At 46.7% G+C, this 17,705-nt stretch overlaps 1 protein-coding gene across 3 annotated transcripts in view; it reads left to right on the top strand.

The window, feature by feature from the left end:
- The first annotated feature begins 2,872 nt into the window (after positions 1–2,872).
- C3H2orf73 (chromosome 3 C2orf73 homolog) overlaps positions 2,873–17,705 on the top strand; it is a 36,870-nt gene continuing 22,037 nt past the window's right edge. The window contains exons 1-2 of one of the 3 annotated variants that reach the window (XM_043543807.1): positions 2,875–3,058; positions 5,965–6,041. Coding sequence is in view for 2 of the 3 variants with exons in the window: in XM_037893508.2 (XP_037749436.2) it covers positions 2,877–3,058 (182 nt within the window). In the remaining variant the exon portion in view is untranslated. Of the gene's footprint in view, positions 3,059–5,964; positions 6,042–13,946; positions 14,213–17,705 lie in introns of those variants that run through there. The other 2 variants (XM_037893508.2, XM_043543806.1) reach the window with 2 other exon arrangements.

Genomic DNA, 17,705 nt, shown 5'->3' with positions numbered 1-17,705 from the left:
ACTGTATGCGTGTTTGCTGGTAGAATCTTCTTACTAGACAGAGAGAACCGGATCAGTCAAAACAGCTTACTGATTAATACATAGCTGCACAGCACTACAAGCTGAAAAGTACTGTGGATACTGATTTGAGAGGGACGTTGGCATGTACTGGAAGAAAAGCGGAAACAGATCTAAAGGGGCCATAATTCAAAAACTATTGCATGCTGTACAGAATAGCAATATTGTAATTAGCATTCCTTTACCACTGGGCATATTCAAAGCACTACACAAACATTATTAACTAATTAATTCTCACCACACCCTAACCCTACCAGTTACTGTAAGGGTCAGAAGTGGTTCTATTATTCCTACCTCAGAATTAGAATATATTGCACAGATGCAAACATAACTGAATAAGGTTTACCATGCAAGGTCACGGTAGAAGAAAGCTATTTTGGCTAAAATAGCTGTTCTCAAATAGCTGATGCAGTAGCTGGTTTTCTGGACCATGGGATCTTGCTAGTTTTTAAAATTATATAAATATCCAAGTCTGGTCAGAATGAATTCCTGGGTACTTGAGAACATGTTAACAGTCTGATTCCACAATTAGGGAGACTGCTTCTACTACCAAATTTTATATTTATATATATAGTGCCTTGTATTCCAAATCAATAAACTTACAAACCAGCTTTGAAATGCAGCCGCCTCTGGAATGGAGCATAGCAGCCATCTGGTATGTCGGCCATGGAAAATCCCATGGTGCTTTTTTAAAGAGTGGGTGTTTGCCCCAATGTCCTTGGCCACAATTTCCCATTCTCCTCACACTAGACAACATTTATGAAGGGGATTAGGAAATGTTGTCTAAGGACACTGGGGCTAATACCTGCTCTTTAAAAAGCAAAATGGGATCTTCCATGACTATGCAAACCATCAGGTATCAATTGAAAGACTCCCATGCGTAAACTGTATGGTACGTGATTCATTTTCCTCTGAAGGATGGAGACCTTGTTGACATTTCCATCTGTGTTTGGTGAGAAGAATTCAGTCATTTCTCTTGGATGTGTACCTTGCCACAATTACTGATGTCTCCTTGACACTTGATTGGATTCTTGTACTTGCTCAGAAGTAGAACTGGCTGGAGAACAACAATTCCATTGTGTGACTACTTTTTATTTTCTTACATATGTTTTTTGTTCCACACTGGAATGAAAAAAAAACTTTTTGAACATTTTCATGAAATAGAATTGTGTCAACTTGTCCATTTTTGGATGGAAATTATCAGGTTTTTTTATTCCTCTCTGTCTCTCGTCAGAGGCGATCAGCTATTCCACCCTACACCTTAGAAACCTTCCCGTTGAAGATTCTGCTGCAATCAGTAAGTCTCAAAAAAAGTTTCAGCTTTGCCAGAACAGCATATTTTGATAAAAATATATTTAGTCAAAATGTTCCAACCTGCTGTACTCAGAAGCTATAGCTGCTTTGGCTTGTAGTGGCCTGAATGCTTAGTAGAGTTGAGAGTACGTTACACCAATGCTCAATAGACTTTCCTATTGGCTTTCAGGTGTAATTCAAGCTGGCAGTATTAAGCGTTAGCTCCCTAAGAAACTGCTTTTACACTTGTGACAGTGGCACTGACATTGGCTGATTTGCTCTTACTAACATTGCGAAGATTCAGTACTTCAGGGCCATTTTCAGTTGAAGGCTCTCAAATGCTAGACTCTGTTCCTTCTTTGCTCCAACAGAGCGGGAGTGTGTTAACCTTCAGGGCATGGTGCAAAGCCCAGCTTTTTATTCTGAATTTTACCTGTGGGATGAAAGGGGGAGTTACATTTATTCCAATATTTGTTATGGGGCAAATTTGTATTACGCAACATTAAACTATATTCCTTATCAGAGCGATTTCCAATTACTATGACTATTAGTCTCTGCACATGCTCAAGGCAGTATTTTTAAAATGAAAATAAATACATAGAAACACTAGGGTTAAAAAAAGGCAACTAAGCATTTAAAACTTGTCTTTTCTCCTGTGAGCTTTCCTTTGCTTTACTGACCAGCTGTGCACACACGTAGTGCACACTTAACCTGACTGCACTGCCAACTGTACAAATGTCATACAAATAGAACATAAAGGCAACCAATAAGTGAAGAGCACTGCTATAACAGTTGCGGAGCAGTGGAGCTGCTAGAAAGGCTGGAAGCAGCAGACTTACTACAGGGCTTGACTAACCTTTCTGTTTGCCCTTTCTAACTTTTCTTTCCAGTCACCCCGGTGAAGAGGATAAAATGTGTGTTACTAATCAACAGGAGTAAATGGTTTAGGGAATAGAGCACACCACCGACTAGAAACTGAAGGCAGAAGTCTACATTCTGCCCTACTGCCCTGAGGGCAATGGGGTTGCACAGATATAAATGACAGCAGAATTTTCCCCACTGTATTTAACCTAATGCTGTTTGTGCAGCTGTAAAACAACAAGAATAAATTGGCCTTTATGTCAAGCATGGAAATAGTTCATATTTTAGAACAATCTGAAAGGTTCAAAGCTCCTGGCCTCCCTTTACACAGGGTGGCCCGTCTTGCAAGCAGTCCCTGCACCTTCATAGAGCTCTGATGACTTTAAGTTTCTTGGCCAAAAGAAAGCGCAGTGAAACTAAACACTTTACTGGTCTAGTTCATCTAGTAGAGTATTAGAAAGCAGAACCAGACTTGTCCTGCAGTCCCTAGTTGAGCAAAATCACTGGGAGTTTTGCCTCAACAAAGAATACAGAATCCAAGTCAGTGTTCTCAACCTGCAGCTCCATCAGCACACAGCTGTGGCCCATGTAATATCCTCAGGGCCATAAATAGGGCAGAGCAGGAGGGGCACCTGTCCCAGGCACAGAGCTGGGGGGGAGGGGAAATGGGGTGGTGCAGGATCAAGCCCAGCATCAGCCCCCCAGCAGGATCAGGACCATCAGTGTCAGCTTCCCAGGGTGCTCAGCGCCCCACCCCCAACAGGTTTGCGGTGACCTTGGCTGAAGCAGGCTCCCCAGCAGGCACCCCCAGCAGGGCAGAGTGCATGGCTGAGTACCTGCAGCCAAGGTAGGAGACCAGCAGGCACTGGGAGGAGGGTGCAGGGGGCTGGGGCATGCGGATGAGGATGCAGCTGGTGCATGGGAGACAGACTCTAGGTGGGGTACTGGTGGCTGGAGGCAGTCCCTGCATGAGGGGGGGCTCCATACTGCGGCACAATCCCTGGATGAGGGAAGTCTTTACAGGGGTTGGGTGCTGAACTGGGGGGCAGTCCCTAGGTAGGGGGCTGGGTGCTGGAGAGGGCAGTTCCTTGCAGGGACTGTTCTGTCCTGGAGAGGGCATCCTGTCTATGTAGGGCAGACACATGTGCCAGCCCAGTGTTGGGGAGTCTGAATACTGGGAAGACAGTCCCAGGGGGGTTGTGTGATGGGGGTATTCCCTGGCCAGGGGCAGTCTGGGGAGGGGCTGGGTGCATGGGGGGCAGCCCTTGGCTAGGGGCCTAGGTGCATGGGGTGACTGGGGACAGTCCCTGGCTGGAGGGGGGCAGCCTTTGGCTGGGGGTTTACCCTGCACCAGGCAGGGCTCCCCGTCTTTGCAGGCAGGTTCTGTAGCCGCGCTTCCGGGCGCTCAGCTTTCGGTAGACATTTGCCAGTGTTGAAATGAAAGGTACTATCTCGATTTGAATGGCAGTGCTGTCATTGAACAAAGCCTTTTTTTTTTGGCAGATGTACAGATAGTATATATAGGGTTGCCAGGCGTCCGGTTTTCAACTGGAATGCAGGGTCGAAAAGGGACCCTGGTGGCTTTAGTCAGCACTGCTGATCGGGCTGCTAAAAGTCCGGTCAGCGGTGCAGCGGGGCTAAGGCAGGCTCCCTGCCTGCCCTGACTCTGCACGGTTCCTGGGAGCAGCCAGCATGTCCGACTCGGAGGCACAAGGGTGACCATGGGGGCTCTGCGTGCTGCCTTCGCCCCAAGTGCCGGCTCCGCAGCTCCCATTGGCCAGGAATCATGGCCAATAGGAGCTGCAGGCATGGGCAGTGTGCAGAGCCCACTGGCCACCCCTGTGCCTAGGGACTTCAGGGACATGCCACCTGGCCGGAGCCTGCACCCTGAACACCCTCCTATACCCTAACTCCCTCCCAAAGCCCACACCCCTCCCTCCCTCCTACACCCCATCCCCTCCCATACCACAACTCCCAGCCCTGAGCCCCCTCCTGTACACCACACCTCCTCCTGCACCCCAACTTCCTGCCTCAGCCCAAAGCCCCTTCCTGCACCCCAAACCCCGCATCCCTGGCCCCACCCCAGAGTCCACACCCCTAGCCACAGTCCTCACCTCCTACCGTACCCCAACCCCCTGCTCCAGCCCAATGAAAGTGAGTGAGGGTGGGGGAGAGCAAGCAACAGAGGGAGGGGGGATGGAGTGAGTAGGGGTGGGGCCTTGGAGAAGGGGCAGGGCGGGAGAGGGGCCTCAGGGAAGGGGTCTGGCAGGGGTGTTCAGTTTTGTGTAATTAGAAAGTTGGCAATCCTAATGATATATATTGTGTGGATGCAGCCCACATAACCCACAGAGAGCTGCATATGAGGCCCACAATGCTAAATAGGTTAAGAACCACAGATCAAACCCTTTTCAGGCTCCAATGCTACAAGTTGCTCTATACCTGTGGACCTCTTGAAATTATTTCAGAGAAATTATTTAAAGAATTAAGGTTGGCCTTGTGAAGAAGTGTAGTACCCCTTTAAGGGACATGCTGGAGCCTACTACCAAAACAGCCTGGGTGTAATCAAGGAAGCCCCTCTCCCACCCTAAGCTGTGTCCATCTAAACAGGAAAAGGAAGTGGATTAAGAGAGGGTGTTAATGGCTATGTAGGTTGCCTGGTCTGCTTGTGTTCTCCAATGGGACTAGCCTGAGTGAGCCCAGAGATTTTTGCTTGCTGACTCTCAGTTTAGGAGCTATGAACCAGGGCTCTGAGGTCAGGGCCTTATGAATGCTAAGATTGCTCCTTCTCTGAGACCTGCTTAAAGGGGACATTGTTTTGTTTTGGCTTCCCCTTTACATGCCTTTAATCAGAAGATGTGTCTTTTAAAGGTGTCTTTGTTCTCTTAGCTAAGAAACTTGCAAGCTCTGATTTCTTTTTTTTAAATTATTTTCTTGCCTGGCTGACTTCCTTTTCCTAAAATCATCATTTTCCTAAAACAACTGTAATTTGTAAAAAGAAAAGAGCAAAGGAGCTTGCTGGTGCAGTCCCCTCTTCCCCTGTCATGATGCCATGCAAGTTTACGCTAAAGTTATCTATCAAATGTCTTCTACATAAAACCATCATGTGTACATGAAGAGAGTCTTAGGCCTAAGCATTATAAATACCATGGAAATGGAACTATTACTACCTCCACAGAAAAAACCTCTCTCCAGGACCAGGCTGGGGTTGCTAGAAAGGAAGCAAACAGTGTGTGCCTTGCACATACCTAGGCTGTGGAGACTGGACTTATATTTATTCATGCCTTACATTTCCATGGTGACTTTCTTGTTTCTACTATTTCCAAACATACAGTGGTTCAATCAAGGGACAAGAATGGGGACACCTGGGTTCTGTTCCAGTCCTCTCTCTGACTTATGCCCACATTCTGCAGAGGGAGCCACCATGTAGACACTTATGCCTGAGCACAGTCCCATCTACTTCAGCAGAACTCAGCATGGTTTTATAGATCCCTTTGCAGGGCTAGTCTGTGACTGCGGGTGAGGTATTTTACCTCTCTGCCTTGGCTTCCACATGTATAAAGTAGGGATAACAATGCTTATCCACCCTCAGACACCACTTTGTGATTCTAAGATGAAAGACACTATGTAAGTGTAAAGCACTTAATTATTAGCATCATGGCACTAGGAAAGGCAGATTTGGTGTGACATTTGTAACTGAAAGCAGTGGATGCTCAGAAGGATATCTGTGTATCTGAAATCTACACTTATTTCCAGGTCATGAGAATTTCATTCAACATCATGACATTGCCATTACTCTGTTGAAGGAGGGGAGGTTGAAATTGGGCCAAAAGGTGAGCCTTTTATCATTTTAACCAAGTGGCAAATAAAATCAGTTTAATGAACCTCAGTCAAGATGAATAATATATAATTACAAACAAATGTAGGTATTCTATCTGGGGAATTAGAAAAAGTGTGATCTTGTAAATCACTCTGCCTGAAACTCAGTTTAAAATGATAGAATAAATGTCTTCCTCCTCACAGACATATTACTGACTGCTAGATTATACTGCCTGCATAATGCATTTAAGTAATCAGCATTATGGTATTCAGGCTATGGCTTTACTGTGTTAAATAGTGCCTAAAGTCCTATTCATCGTCTATGTCACTCATTGTTTTGAGTACACATTGCCATTTAGTCATCATTTTGTTTTGAAAGCGTCAGCAAACTTAGATAACTGCACAGGTTTTGGCTCATCATTGGGTTTTAACTGCATCTGCAGAATTTTTCATCTGCGTATTTCCTAGCTAATGCACATAGAGATATTTCTGATAGGTAAAAGCAAGATGCTACAGTTATAATACCTTCTTAATCTAGAGATGTGCCATATAATCAACATATTGTATTTTCCTCCTGAATAACTGACATAGTTAAACTGTCCATTCATGCATAAGTTATACAGTTAAGCACCGTTTTAACCCTGGGAATGTTATGACTCTAGTTGTGTCTGAATTGGAGGAAAAAACCATTACAAAATATCAGTGATAAATGATAGCACATTACAAGGACCTTATAATAAGCCCTAAGTGTTCACTGAGTGTGATATGCCCAGAACACTGAGAGGACTGTATCTCTTATTAGTTTCTCTTTCTTTAATTGTATATGCTATATTGATCCCTCCCTGCCTACTGCAACCTCATCTCCAGTGGCTTTGCTCCTGGGAATATCTTCTCCAGCTCAAGAATGCCTTGAAGACAGTCTTACTAAGACCCTCTTCTCAAGCTAGCCCTCTTACCATATTTTGTTCCTGCTGCGCACCCTTTCAACCCAGGGCCTAATTTTGAATGGTGTTGATCACCTGCAGCTCCCATTGCTGTCAGGTAGAATTGTGGGTGTTCAGTTCTTCTGAAAATCCTGCCCTACCTGTCTTATTGCTCTATCCACCCCACCTGTGCCTCACCTAACATTTTGTTTTGCCTCCTCCCCCTGAACCCTTCCTAGGAGTGCCTACTTTCTAGGTACACAATCCCAGATCTCTGTTCCCACTGCTTAACTAAACAACCCCATAACCTGCACCTACTTGTTGATGAGCACACTTTAAGATAGAAGATAGCGCCTGTCCACCAGTTTGTTTACAATGGGTTGCACGATAGGCCAGGTGGGCTTTGGTGGTTAACTTGGTGCTATGACAAATGTTAGGGCTTGTCTACACTGGCACTTTACAGCGCTACAACTTTCTCGCTCAGGGGTGTGAAAAAACACCCTCCTGAGTGCTGCAAGTTTTCAGCGCTGTAACATGCCAGTATATACAGTGCACCAGCTCTGGAAGCCATGCTCCCAGCGCTGGTAGCTACGCCCCTCATGGAGGTGGTAGCTACGCACCTCGTGGAGCTCCCTCCCAGCACTGTGCCATGACTACACAAGCCACGTTAAAACGCTGCCGCGGCTTTGTGGAGTCATCTCAGTTCTTGAGGCAATACAAATGCAGAACAGTCCCTGCCCCTGAACGTGCTTTTTCCCTCTGAAGTAAATGGCAAAACTCCAATTAAATTCAATGGAACATAGGAATTGCCTTCAGGGCAGGGACTCTTCTGCATTTCTATTGCAGCCTCTCTGCTTAGCGGTAACAGAGGTCAGGGCCTTGCAGGTCAGCTTCCCCTTGGAGGAGAAATCTTTTACATGGATTTTGAATATATTCTTAGCACAGCTTGTTTGGTTTACATTACATACACCAGTCCTTGAACAGAGATGGTTAGATGCAGCCTGCAGGCAATCCCCTCTTTTGGCAATCTCAGCCAAAACACCAACATCTGGTTCTCAGGGAGCAAGTCTCCCTCAAGAACTTTAATTAGACAGACTAAAGCTATGTCTATACTACAGCCTATGTTGGCAAAACTGATGTCACTCAGGGGGTGTGAATAATCCACCCCCCTGAGTGACACAAGTTACACCAGCATAAGTGTTCATGTGCACACCGCTATGTTGGTGGGAGAGCGTCTCCTGCCGATGTAGCATATGCCACTTTCGGAGGTGTTTTTTTATGCTGACAGGCAAGCTCTCTCCCTTTGGCCTAGATCGTCTTCACCAGATGTGCTGCAGCGATGCAGCTGTATCAGTACAGCTGCTCCACGGTATGTATAGACATACCTGTGGCAGAGTGTAAACTCCCTCACTGCTTGCCAGAGCTGCCCTGAAGAACCAGCATCAGAAAACCAACAACATACTTTTTAGTCTGACTGAAAACTTGCTTGCACAGCAAGAAAAGAGGTTGGGGTTTAATTGTTTTCTGGCACAGGCATCGAAGTAACAAATCAGGGTGGAACACAAAACAGTTCTAGTAACAAATAAATGCCATCAAAGAAATTAGTAGCATAGCAGAAAAATAACCATCAGACAAAACAATGCTGTCTAAATGTAATTAAAATAGAAATTTTAGGCCTAGATTCAAAAGAACTGGAAGAATCAGTTGTACAGATGTCCTACAGGACATGTCTTATTGATATTTAAAGCACATAGCATGGGTTTTTTTTCTCATAGTAATAAGAAAAGAGTTCCAATAAATTGGTCCCAAGCGAGCAGTAGAACAATATCATGAAAGGGCCCATGGAATTTGGGGGGAAGTAACATCGCGTGGGCTTTTCCAAATGTGAATTAGCAGCACAAACGAGGAATTTTAAATGAGCCTAAGGGAGTTAGGTGCCTACATATCATTGAAACTTAATGACATTTGGGTGCCTAACTCTCTTAGGCTCATTTAACCCCCGCAAACTCTCAATGGAACTTGTATACCTAAATCACTTATGTGCGTCTGAAAATCCCATTCTTAATCTCTGTGCTTCAGTTTCACTATCTGCCCAAAGGGGTTGATACTTTTTATTTACATCATACATGTACTCCGAGGCGTAATTTGTTTGTAAATTTCATTGAGATCCCTGAATGGAGACAATACCGAAATGCAAAATTTCATGAAAACATGAACTAGAAAGCTGGATTTCTGATCAATTCAATAAAAAAAAATTGCAAGATCTGGCAGTGAAGCTGATAAGAGATATAAATGATAAATTGTGATGCAGGACGAAATAACTTCAGGAAACTAGGAAGTAAATTGAGAGTAAATTACTGAAACAGCAAAAAAAAAAAAATTAATTGTATGCATATTTAGACTCTGAAAGCTCTGATACATCCAGCTAGATAGCTATAAGGGCAAATAGCCTCAGAGAATTTCAGCAAAAAAGAATGCATAAGTGACAGTCAAAATGCATAAGACTTAATTAAGGCAGCAAACATAAAGAAAATAACGACAGATCCAGGGCCTACAGCTATCTGATAAGTTACTTGGGATAAAGTCCTGCTAATAAATAGCCTGAAGTAACCAATTACAAGAACTCAAACAAATATTAACAAAGACAGAAACAATCTTACCGCTGCCTAGTGAAAAAATAGGTAAACAAATCTAATGTGAACTGCAGTCCCTATGTTTCCATATTACACTAGACACCTGCCCACCTCCTCACACACACCTCTTCTTCTCATCCTTTCCCCCAGCTGGTAGTCTATCTATGGATAGATATGATTGCTGAGGTCTCCCCCTTTCTCCTTCCTCTGCTGCAACTCAATGAAAAGTGTGTTGGTGAGAACTGAGGTAGATGCCCCTCCATCTCACTCCTTTCTCTTCTCTCTCCTTCTGGGATCCCCATCCTCCTCAGTGAGATTGAGACATCAAAGGAAAGTCAGCCAGTCACTCTTTCTCTCTGTCTCTGGTTGGCCTTAACTAGTGGCTGTTGTTAGGGTTGCCAACCCTCCCAGTTTCACCAGGAGTCTCCCAGAATTAGGCTCTATCTCCCGGAGGCTACAGAAGCCAAACTTGGGAGATTTTAGGCCACTAGAAGTCCGGCAGCGCAGAGGAGCCAAGGCAGGCTTCCTACCTGCCCTGGCTCTGCACCGCTTCCAGAGGCAGCAGGCACATCCCTGCAGCCTCTGGAAGGGGGGGCAAGAGGGGCTCCACATGCTGCCCCCGTCCCGAGTGCCGACTCTGCAGCTCCCATTGGCCAGGAACTGTGGCCAGTGGGAGCTGTGGGGGCAGTGCCTGCAGGCAGGGACAGTGCGTGGAGCCCCCAGCTCTCTCCCAGAGGCCGCAGGGACATTTCAGCTGCTTCTGGGAGTGGCGTGGGGCCAGGCCAGGCAGGGAGCCTGCCTTAGCCCTGCTGCCCCACCACCTGGGAGGCGCCCAAGGTAAGCGCCACCTGGTTGGAGCCCACACCTCTCACCCCCTCCCAACCCCCAGCCCCACCCCTGAGCTCCCCCCTGGAGCCACCACCCCAAACCCCCTACTGCACCCTGAACTGCCTCCCACACCCCAACCCCCAGCCCTGAGCCCCCCTCCCGGAGCCAGCACCCGAAACCCCCCTACTGCATGCCAAACCCCACATCCTACCCCCTTCCCCAGCTTTGAGCCCCCTCCCACACCCCAACCCCCCTGCCCCAGCCCTGAGCCCCCTCCTCCACCCAAACTCCCTCCCAGAGCCCAAGACCAGTAATACCTAAACCATACAGAGAGGCAAATGACAGCTTGCCACCCAGAAACTTGATTTGGATTCAGACTCAGAGACAGGATTTTACCTGGCCACACCACATCTTATATAGAGGGGTAGGTTGTACTTCTGCAACACCCACTTTTCTTTCTACTGGTATAATTTACATATGTCTGACTCAACATTCCAAAAAATGACTGGCCCTTTGGGACTGGGAGTAACCTGAATATTGTTCTCTGATTTTTGGTTTAAAGTGCCGATCTATCATATAGACCAGCTTGCCTGGTTGGCAAGATAGACTGGTGTGATCAAGGGGACTGTCTGTGACTCCCTGATAAAACTTTTAGAGTGCTTTCGGAGTTTACACCTGTTACTGGGTTGGTGAAATCTAAGTGTAGACCACACAACCAGTTTGGAGTTTCTGCCCTGCTTTTTGACTTTCTACCCTGAGGTTGGCACTCATGGCTGTAAGCCGCACCACAGAGTGTGACAGATAGAGTTTGGGTGTGGGGGATTAGAAAGCCCTGAAATCAGATGGGAGTTCTCAGACCCTGGTAGCTTATTACACATGATGGAAATGTGGATAACTACAACATATCATTCCAAAAGACAGAACGTTCAGCACTCTCAGGCTTCTTTCAGCTCTTTGGCACTTCTTCCCCCTCCCCACTTAAAGTTTAACAACCCAACTGCCTGTGCCAAGGCACTTCTCTTCCCACCAACTTTCTCTCAAGTCCCTTGAGTCTGAGGTCAGCCAGAATGTTACAGTCTGCAAACTCCCAGAAGCCCTTGCAGCTCTCTCCTTTCCTTCTGGGACTTGCCTCTGAATTTTATTTCAAGCATCACAGCTGATCAGGATGCAGCTTCTTTTATAATGCTGCTCCAGGCACAGCTTCGGGGGTGGGGGGGTGGGTTGGTTGGTTGTTTTGGCTTTTTTCCCTTCCTTCCTCTCTTCTAGCTGCTCAGCTGTAGCTGGCAGCAACAGTAGGTGGCTTTGGCATCTCACTGTAATGTAGTCAGGGCTTCTCTATGGAGTTCCTGCTTTTATTGCTACAATCTAGTGCAAAGCCAGTGCTGGGCTTAAGCAGACTAAGCAATTGCTTAGGGTCCCTAGCAGCTCAAAGGGGGCCCCTATTCACTTATTATGTGTTGGGGGGGGGAGAAATATTCTTGCTTAGGGCCCCCAATGGGCCACTGCCACTGATCCAGAGGGTATTTGGCATGGAGGTGAAGTATGTTCTCTGACAGTGTAAGGCCATAGGGGATTCTCTTAACCAGTCATGCAGAAAAGAGAAAGTGTTGTAAAATGCAAGTTGGAGGTGGAGATAGGGTTAACTTCACTGATCTTAAAGTGTTGCTCTCCCTTCACGTTAAAGTCCTTTCCTGCATAGGAATATTTAAAACAGTCTTTATTTCCACACCGGTCTTTGTAGCTTTAGCTGGTGGCTCCAGGAAAATGCTGGGATATAACAGCCCTAGTTGTACCAGTGCTGCTCCTTCCCACATTCAGTGGCACGGAGCACATTCTCCTTCTCCCAGGCTGAGACCTTGTGGAGCAAGTTTCATCCAGGGGAAAATTGTAAGGGACAAATTATAAATCCGGTAAACACCAAGTGTACAGGGAAAGTGATGACATGGCCATTGCTACAGCAGCACATGTGCCACAACTCTAATTATGTAAATATAAGGAGTAGTTCTGGGTAATAAGTCTGCAAGTGATGAGCTGAGTGAGCACTGTTTGCAATGGCACACAAGGAGGAGTCAGCCTTTCCAGCTATTTGAAACTAGTGAAGCTAATGTTTACTGACTAGAGCTAGTTCACTTCTGTACGGAAGTCTTTGTGTAAAAGTTTGTTTGATTTTTTTCTAGAGGAAGATAATGATTTAATCAATCAAATAGTTCCTCTCACTATAAACAAACATTCAACATAAACATTTTTTTAAAAAATCCTATACACACATGGAAAGGAAAAATGAAGCTTTTGAATTGACCAATCAGTTTAAACTGGTTTAAGGACATAGGCAGGTTGATTTAGGAGATCTGTAGTCTACTTTTCTTGGATTAAATTTAAATCAATGTTATCCCTTTCTTAACCCACTTTGTGGTAACTAAATGCAGTGTTACCTGTTACCTAATTTTAGTTTCAGGGAGATCTCTCAATTTAAAAGAATGAAAAATCCTTCTCTAGATAACTCCTAAAATCCAATTGTTCTTGAAAGGATTTATAGTAAACAATTGGAAAACCAGGTGTCCCACCTCATTGCTATCATCCTTTCTCCTTAGGAAGTAATCTCTGTATCAGCCTAACCAGAATATCCAAAACCTTTCATAAAACAACCATAAAAAGTTCTTAATTTAATTTTAACTCATGGTTAAAAACCACAATTGAAATAAATGTCTCTTCTCCATTAGTCAAGTTCCTGAATTCATACAATGTGCAGATTTACAATATCCAGAATGGACATTTTTAATTTTCGGAGAGGAAGGCAGACAAACTTGAATGTCCTCATTTTAAAAAAAGGCAGATAATTCAAAAAGTAGGTGTTGTGTTGTTATCACCCACCAGGAACAGGCAAGTGAAGGGCTTTGGAAAATGGTTTTCAGCTCTGGGTTCCCTTGAACTGCTGTTGAAATAAGTTAGTTCAGAGAGCCCTTTTCAACCGCAGCTCTTGCGGGGCTTTATAAAACTGACCGGGGATTATTATCGGGGATGGAAGGGGAAAACGTTTTGTTTATACTGTTTTTTAAACAGCTTTCAATACCAGCTCGGGGAACCTGTTCAGTTTCTGGACCTACTTATGCTCTGGCCAGCCCAGCGCTTTCTGTTTTTGGCAGGTCTGATCTGACCCGGGCTTTGCCTACACTGGAGAAATCTGCGAAACAATCCCCTCCGGACGCCCTGGGGAGCCGGGGGGACTCCCCGGGGAGCCGGGGGGACTCCCCGTGCAAACCCGGCTGCAGCACCTGGCGGCGGGGAGGCGGGCAGGCCCGATGCGATACGCGGCTGGCCGCAGACCCCGGGCCAGACGGGCTCGGCCGGCCCCTGCCAGAGGAGCCAGCGGGGCGGGGGCTCCCCCGGGGGAGACTCAAGAGCCGCCCTCCCCCCGCGTCTCCTGGCAACCACGCAGCAACAGAACAGGCGGGCTGGGGCAGCGCTGCTGCCGCCTTCGGAGCGTCGCCCGCGCGTCCGCTGCCCCTGGGGGCCGCCCCCCCGCCTCCGCCTCGTCCGCCCCCGCGCCTGCCTGCTGCGCCCCCCCAACACCTCTTGCTGCCCCCTGCGTGCTCCCGCCCCTTCCCCTCTGCCTCATGCTCCCTAGTGCGTCCACCCTCCCCCACGCGCACCCTCTGTCTGCTCTCTGCCCCGCGCTCCTTCCCCACGTGCATCCCCTTTATCCCCCCCGCCCCCCCGCGCACCCCCTTTTCCCCACGGCACCCAGCGCCGAACGCCAGGGGACAGCATGCACTGCAGGAAGAAGGCGCCCCCGCACCCGCTGTAAGTGCTGCCTTTGCTGCGGGCTCTCTGGCTGTGCAAGGCCCAGGCTCTAACCCTTGCAACCTCAGGGGGCCAGCCTTGAGGGACAGTCCCTGCAGAAACCTGGCCCTGGGTGGGTGCTGGAGGAGTTAGCACCTGGTCCTGTGCTATTGGGTGTTGTTCTGCCATGGGCTCAGCACCCTCTGCTCAGGGCCCTGGGGACTGAGCCCTTAACAACCGTCTGTCCCCAGGGCCTGAGACTGCCAGCCTTCGCTTACCTGAGGAGCCACCATTCCCGCAGTCTTCTGATTGGGAGCCAAGTATTCCTCCAATAAGTAAATACTTGCAGGAATGGGATCTAAGTCTTTAGCTGAACTGCTTGATCTTTCTATCTCACTGCACCCTGTGCTATGTACCTACAATGGTGTGCACCTTGGGAGGCTGTAGACACATAATGCCACACTGGATCAGATTAATGGTCCATCTAGCCCAGTATCCTTTAGGGAAATGAAGAGATCATGATGTATCCTATGTCATCCAGTCCCAGCTTCTGGCAGTCAGGTTTAGAGACACCCATAGCATGGGGTTGTGTCCCTGACCATCTTGGCTAACAGCCATTGATGGATCTATCCTTCAGGAACTTACCCAGTTCTTTTTTGAACCTAGTTATGCTTTTGGCCTTCACAACAACCCCTGGCGATGAATTTCACTGGTTAATTGTGTGTGAAGAACTAGTTTCTTATGTTTGTTTTAAAACTTCATTGGGTGACCTCTGGTTCTTGTGTTATGTGAAAGAGTAAACAACACTTCCCTATTCACTTTCTCCACACCCTTCATGATTTTATAGCTGTTTATCATATTTCTCCGTAGTCATTTATTTTCCAAGCAAACACTTCCAGGCTTTTTAATCTCTCCTTATGTGGAAGTTGTTCCATAACCCTAATCATTGTTGTTGCCCCCCTCTATACTTTTTCCAATTCTAATACATCCTTTTTAAGATGATGCAACCAGAACTGCACACAGTTTTCAAGGTGTTTAGTTTTATATTGTGGCATTACGATACTTTCTGTCTTATTATCTATCCCCCTTCTAATGGTCCCTAGCATTCTGTTCACTTTTTTGACTGCTGCTGCACATTGAGCGGATGTTTTCAGAGAACAATCCACGATACTCCAAGATCTTTCTTGAGTAGTAACAACTAATTTAGACCCATTATTTTATATACATAGTTGGGATTAAGTTTTCTAGCATGCATTACTTTGCATTTATCAACATTGAATTTCATCTGCCATTTTGTTGCCAAGTCTCCCAGTTCTGTGAAATCTGTTTGGAACTCTTCACAGTCAGCTTAGGACAGGGGCGGGCAAACTTTTTGGCCTGAGGGCTGCATCGGGTTTCTGAAATTGTATGGAGGGCCGGTTAGGGGAGGCTATGCCTCCCCAAACAGCCAGGCATGGCCCAGCCCCTGCCCCCTATCCAACCCCCCCTGCTTCTTGTCCCCGGACGGCCCCCCCGGATCTCCTGCCCCATCCAATGCCCCCTGTTCCCTGACAGCCCCCCTGGGGACCCCTGCCCCATCCACCCCCCTGCTCTCTGTCCCCTGACCGCCTCCAGACCCCCCCACCCCTATTTGACCCCTGCCGCCCTATCCAACCCCCACTCCTTCCTGACTGCCCCCTATTCTCCGCCCTCTGACCGACCTGATCCCTATCCACACCCCCGGCCCCTGACAACCCACTGAACTCCTCTGTCCTCTATCCAACCTCCCTGCCCCCTTATCGCGCTGCCTGGAGCACAGGTGGCTGATGGCGCGGCAGCACCAGGATAGGTAGCTGCTCCGTGCAGCACAGAGCACCGGGTCAGGTCAGGCTCTGCAGCTGCGCTGCCCCAGGAGTTTGCAGCTCCGTCACCCAAAGCATTGTGCCGGCGGAGCAGTGAGCTGAGGCTGCGGGGGAGGGGGAACAGCAGGGGAGGGGCCGGGGGGCTAGTCTCCTGGGCCAGGAGCTCAGGGGCTGGACCGGATGTGGCCCGCGGGCCGTAGTTTTCCCACCTCTGGCTTAGGATGTAAGAATTTTGAGTACTTTAGTATCATCTGCAAACTTTACCACCTCATTGTTTATATCCCCTTTTCCAGATCATTTATGAATGTGTTGAATAGGACCGGTCCCGTTACAGATCCTTGCAGGTCCCTGCTATTTACCTCTTTCCGTTGTGAAAACTGATAATTTATTCTTGCCCTTAGTTTCCCATCTTTTAACCAATGACTGATCCATGAAAGGACCTTCCCTCTGACCTCATGACGGCTTACTTTGCTTAAGAGCCTTTGGTGTGGGATCTTATCAAAGGCTTTCTGAAAGTCCAAGTACACTGTATCCACTGGATCGCCTTGTCCACATTTGTTGACAGCCTCAGAGAATTCTAATAGATTGGTGAGGCATGATGTCTCTTTACAAAATTCATGTTGACTCTTCCCAAACATATTGCGTTTATCTATGTCTGATAATTCTATTCTTTACTATAGATTCAACTAATTTGCCTGGTACTGAAGTTAAGCTTACCAGCCTGTAATTGCCAAGATTGCCTCTGGAGCCTTATTTAAAAATCAGTGTTACATTAGCTATCCTCTAGTCATCTGATACAGAGACTGATTTAAGCGGTAGGTTACATACCACAGTTAGTAATTCTGCAGTTTCTTCAGAACTCTTGGATCGATGCTATCTGGTAATAGTGACTTACTGCTGTTTAATTTATCGGTTTGTTCCAAAACCTCTTCTACTGATGCTTCTGTCTGGTTCAGTTCCTCAGATTAGTCACCTGAAAACAATGGCTCAGGTGTGGGAGTCTCCTTCACATCCTCTGCAGTGAAGACGAATGCAAAGAATTCCTTTAGCTTCTCTGCAACAGCTTGTCTTCCTTGAGTGCTCCTTTATCTCTTTGACTGTCTCATAGCCCCACTGATTGTTGGCAGGCTGCCTGTTTCTGATGTCCTTACAAAAACTAACAGCAAAAACATTTTTATCTTTTGCTAGTTGCTCTTCGTCCTTTTTTGGCTTACCTAATTATGCTTTTACACTCTCTTAGGTCTTATGGTCTGAAGGTTTATGTTTCTTTTTATTTTCCTCAGTAGGATTTTACTACAATTTTAAAAGGATGTCTTTTTGCCTCTAAACGCCTCTTTTATTCTGCTGCTTAGCCATGGTGGCTTTTTTTTGTGTTATGTTTTTTTAATTTGGGGGGGTATACATTTCATTTGAGCCACAATTATGGTATTTTTAAATAGTTTCCATGCAGCTTGCAGGCATTTCACCCTTCTGACTGTTCCTTTTAATTTCCATTGTTGTATGCAGTGTTGTGTCTGTGTTGGTTCCAGGATATTGGAGAGACAAGGTAAGTGAGGTAATATCTTTTATTGGACCAAATTCTGTTGGTGAACAAGACAAGCTTTGAAGCTACACTGAGATCTTCTTCAGGTCTGCAAAAGGTATTCTGGGCCCTGGTGTACACTACAGAATTA

The sequence above is a fragment of the Chelonia mydas genome, chromosome 3, assembly GCF_015237465.2.
Source record: "Chelonia mydas isolate rCheMyd1 chromosome 3, rCheMyd1.pri.v2, whole genome shotgun sequence".
Lineage (NCBI taxonomy): Eukaryota > Metazoa > Chordata > Testudines > Cheloniidae > Chelonia > Chelonia mydas.
This window is presented reverse-complemented; position numbering and strand designations above follow the sequence as displayed.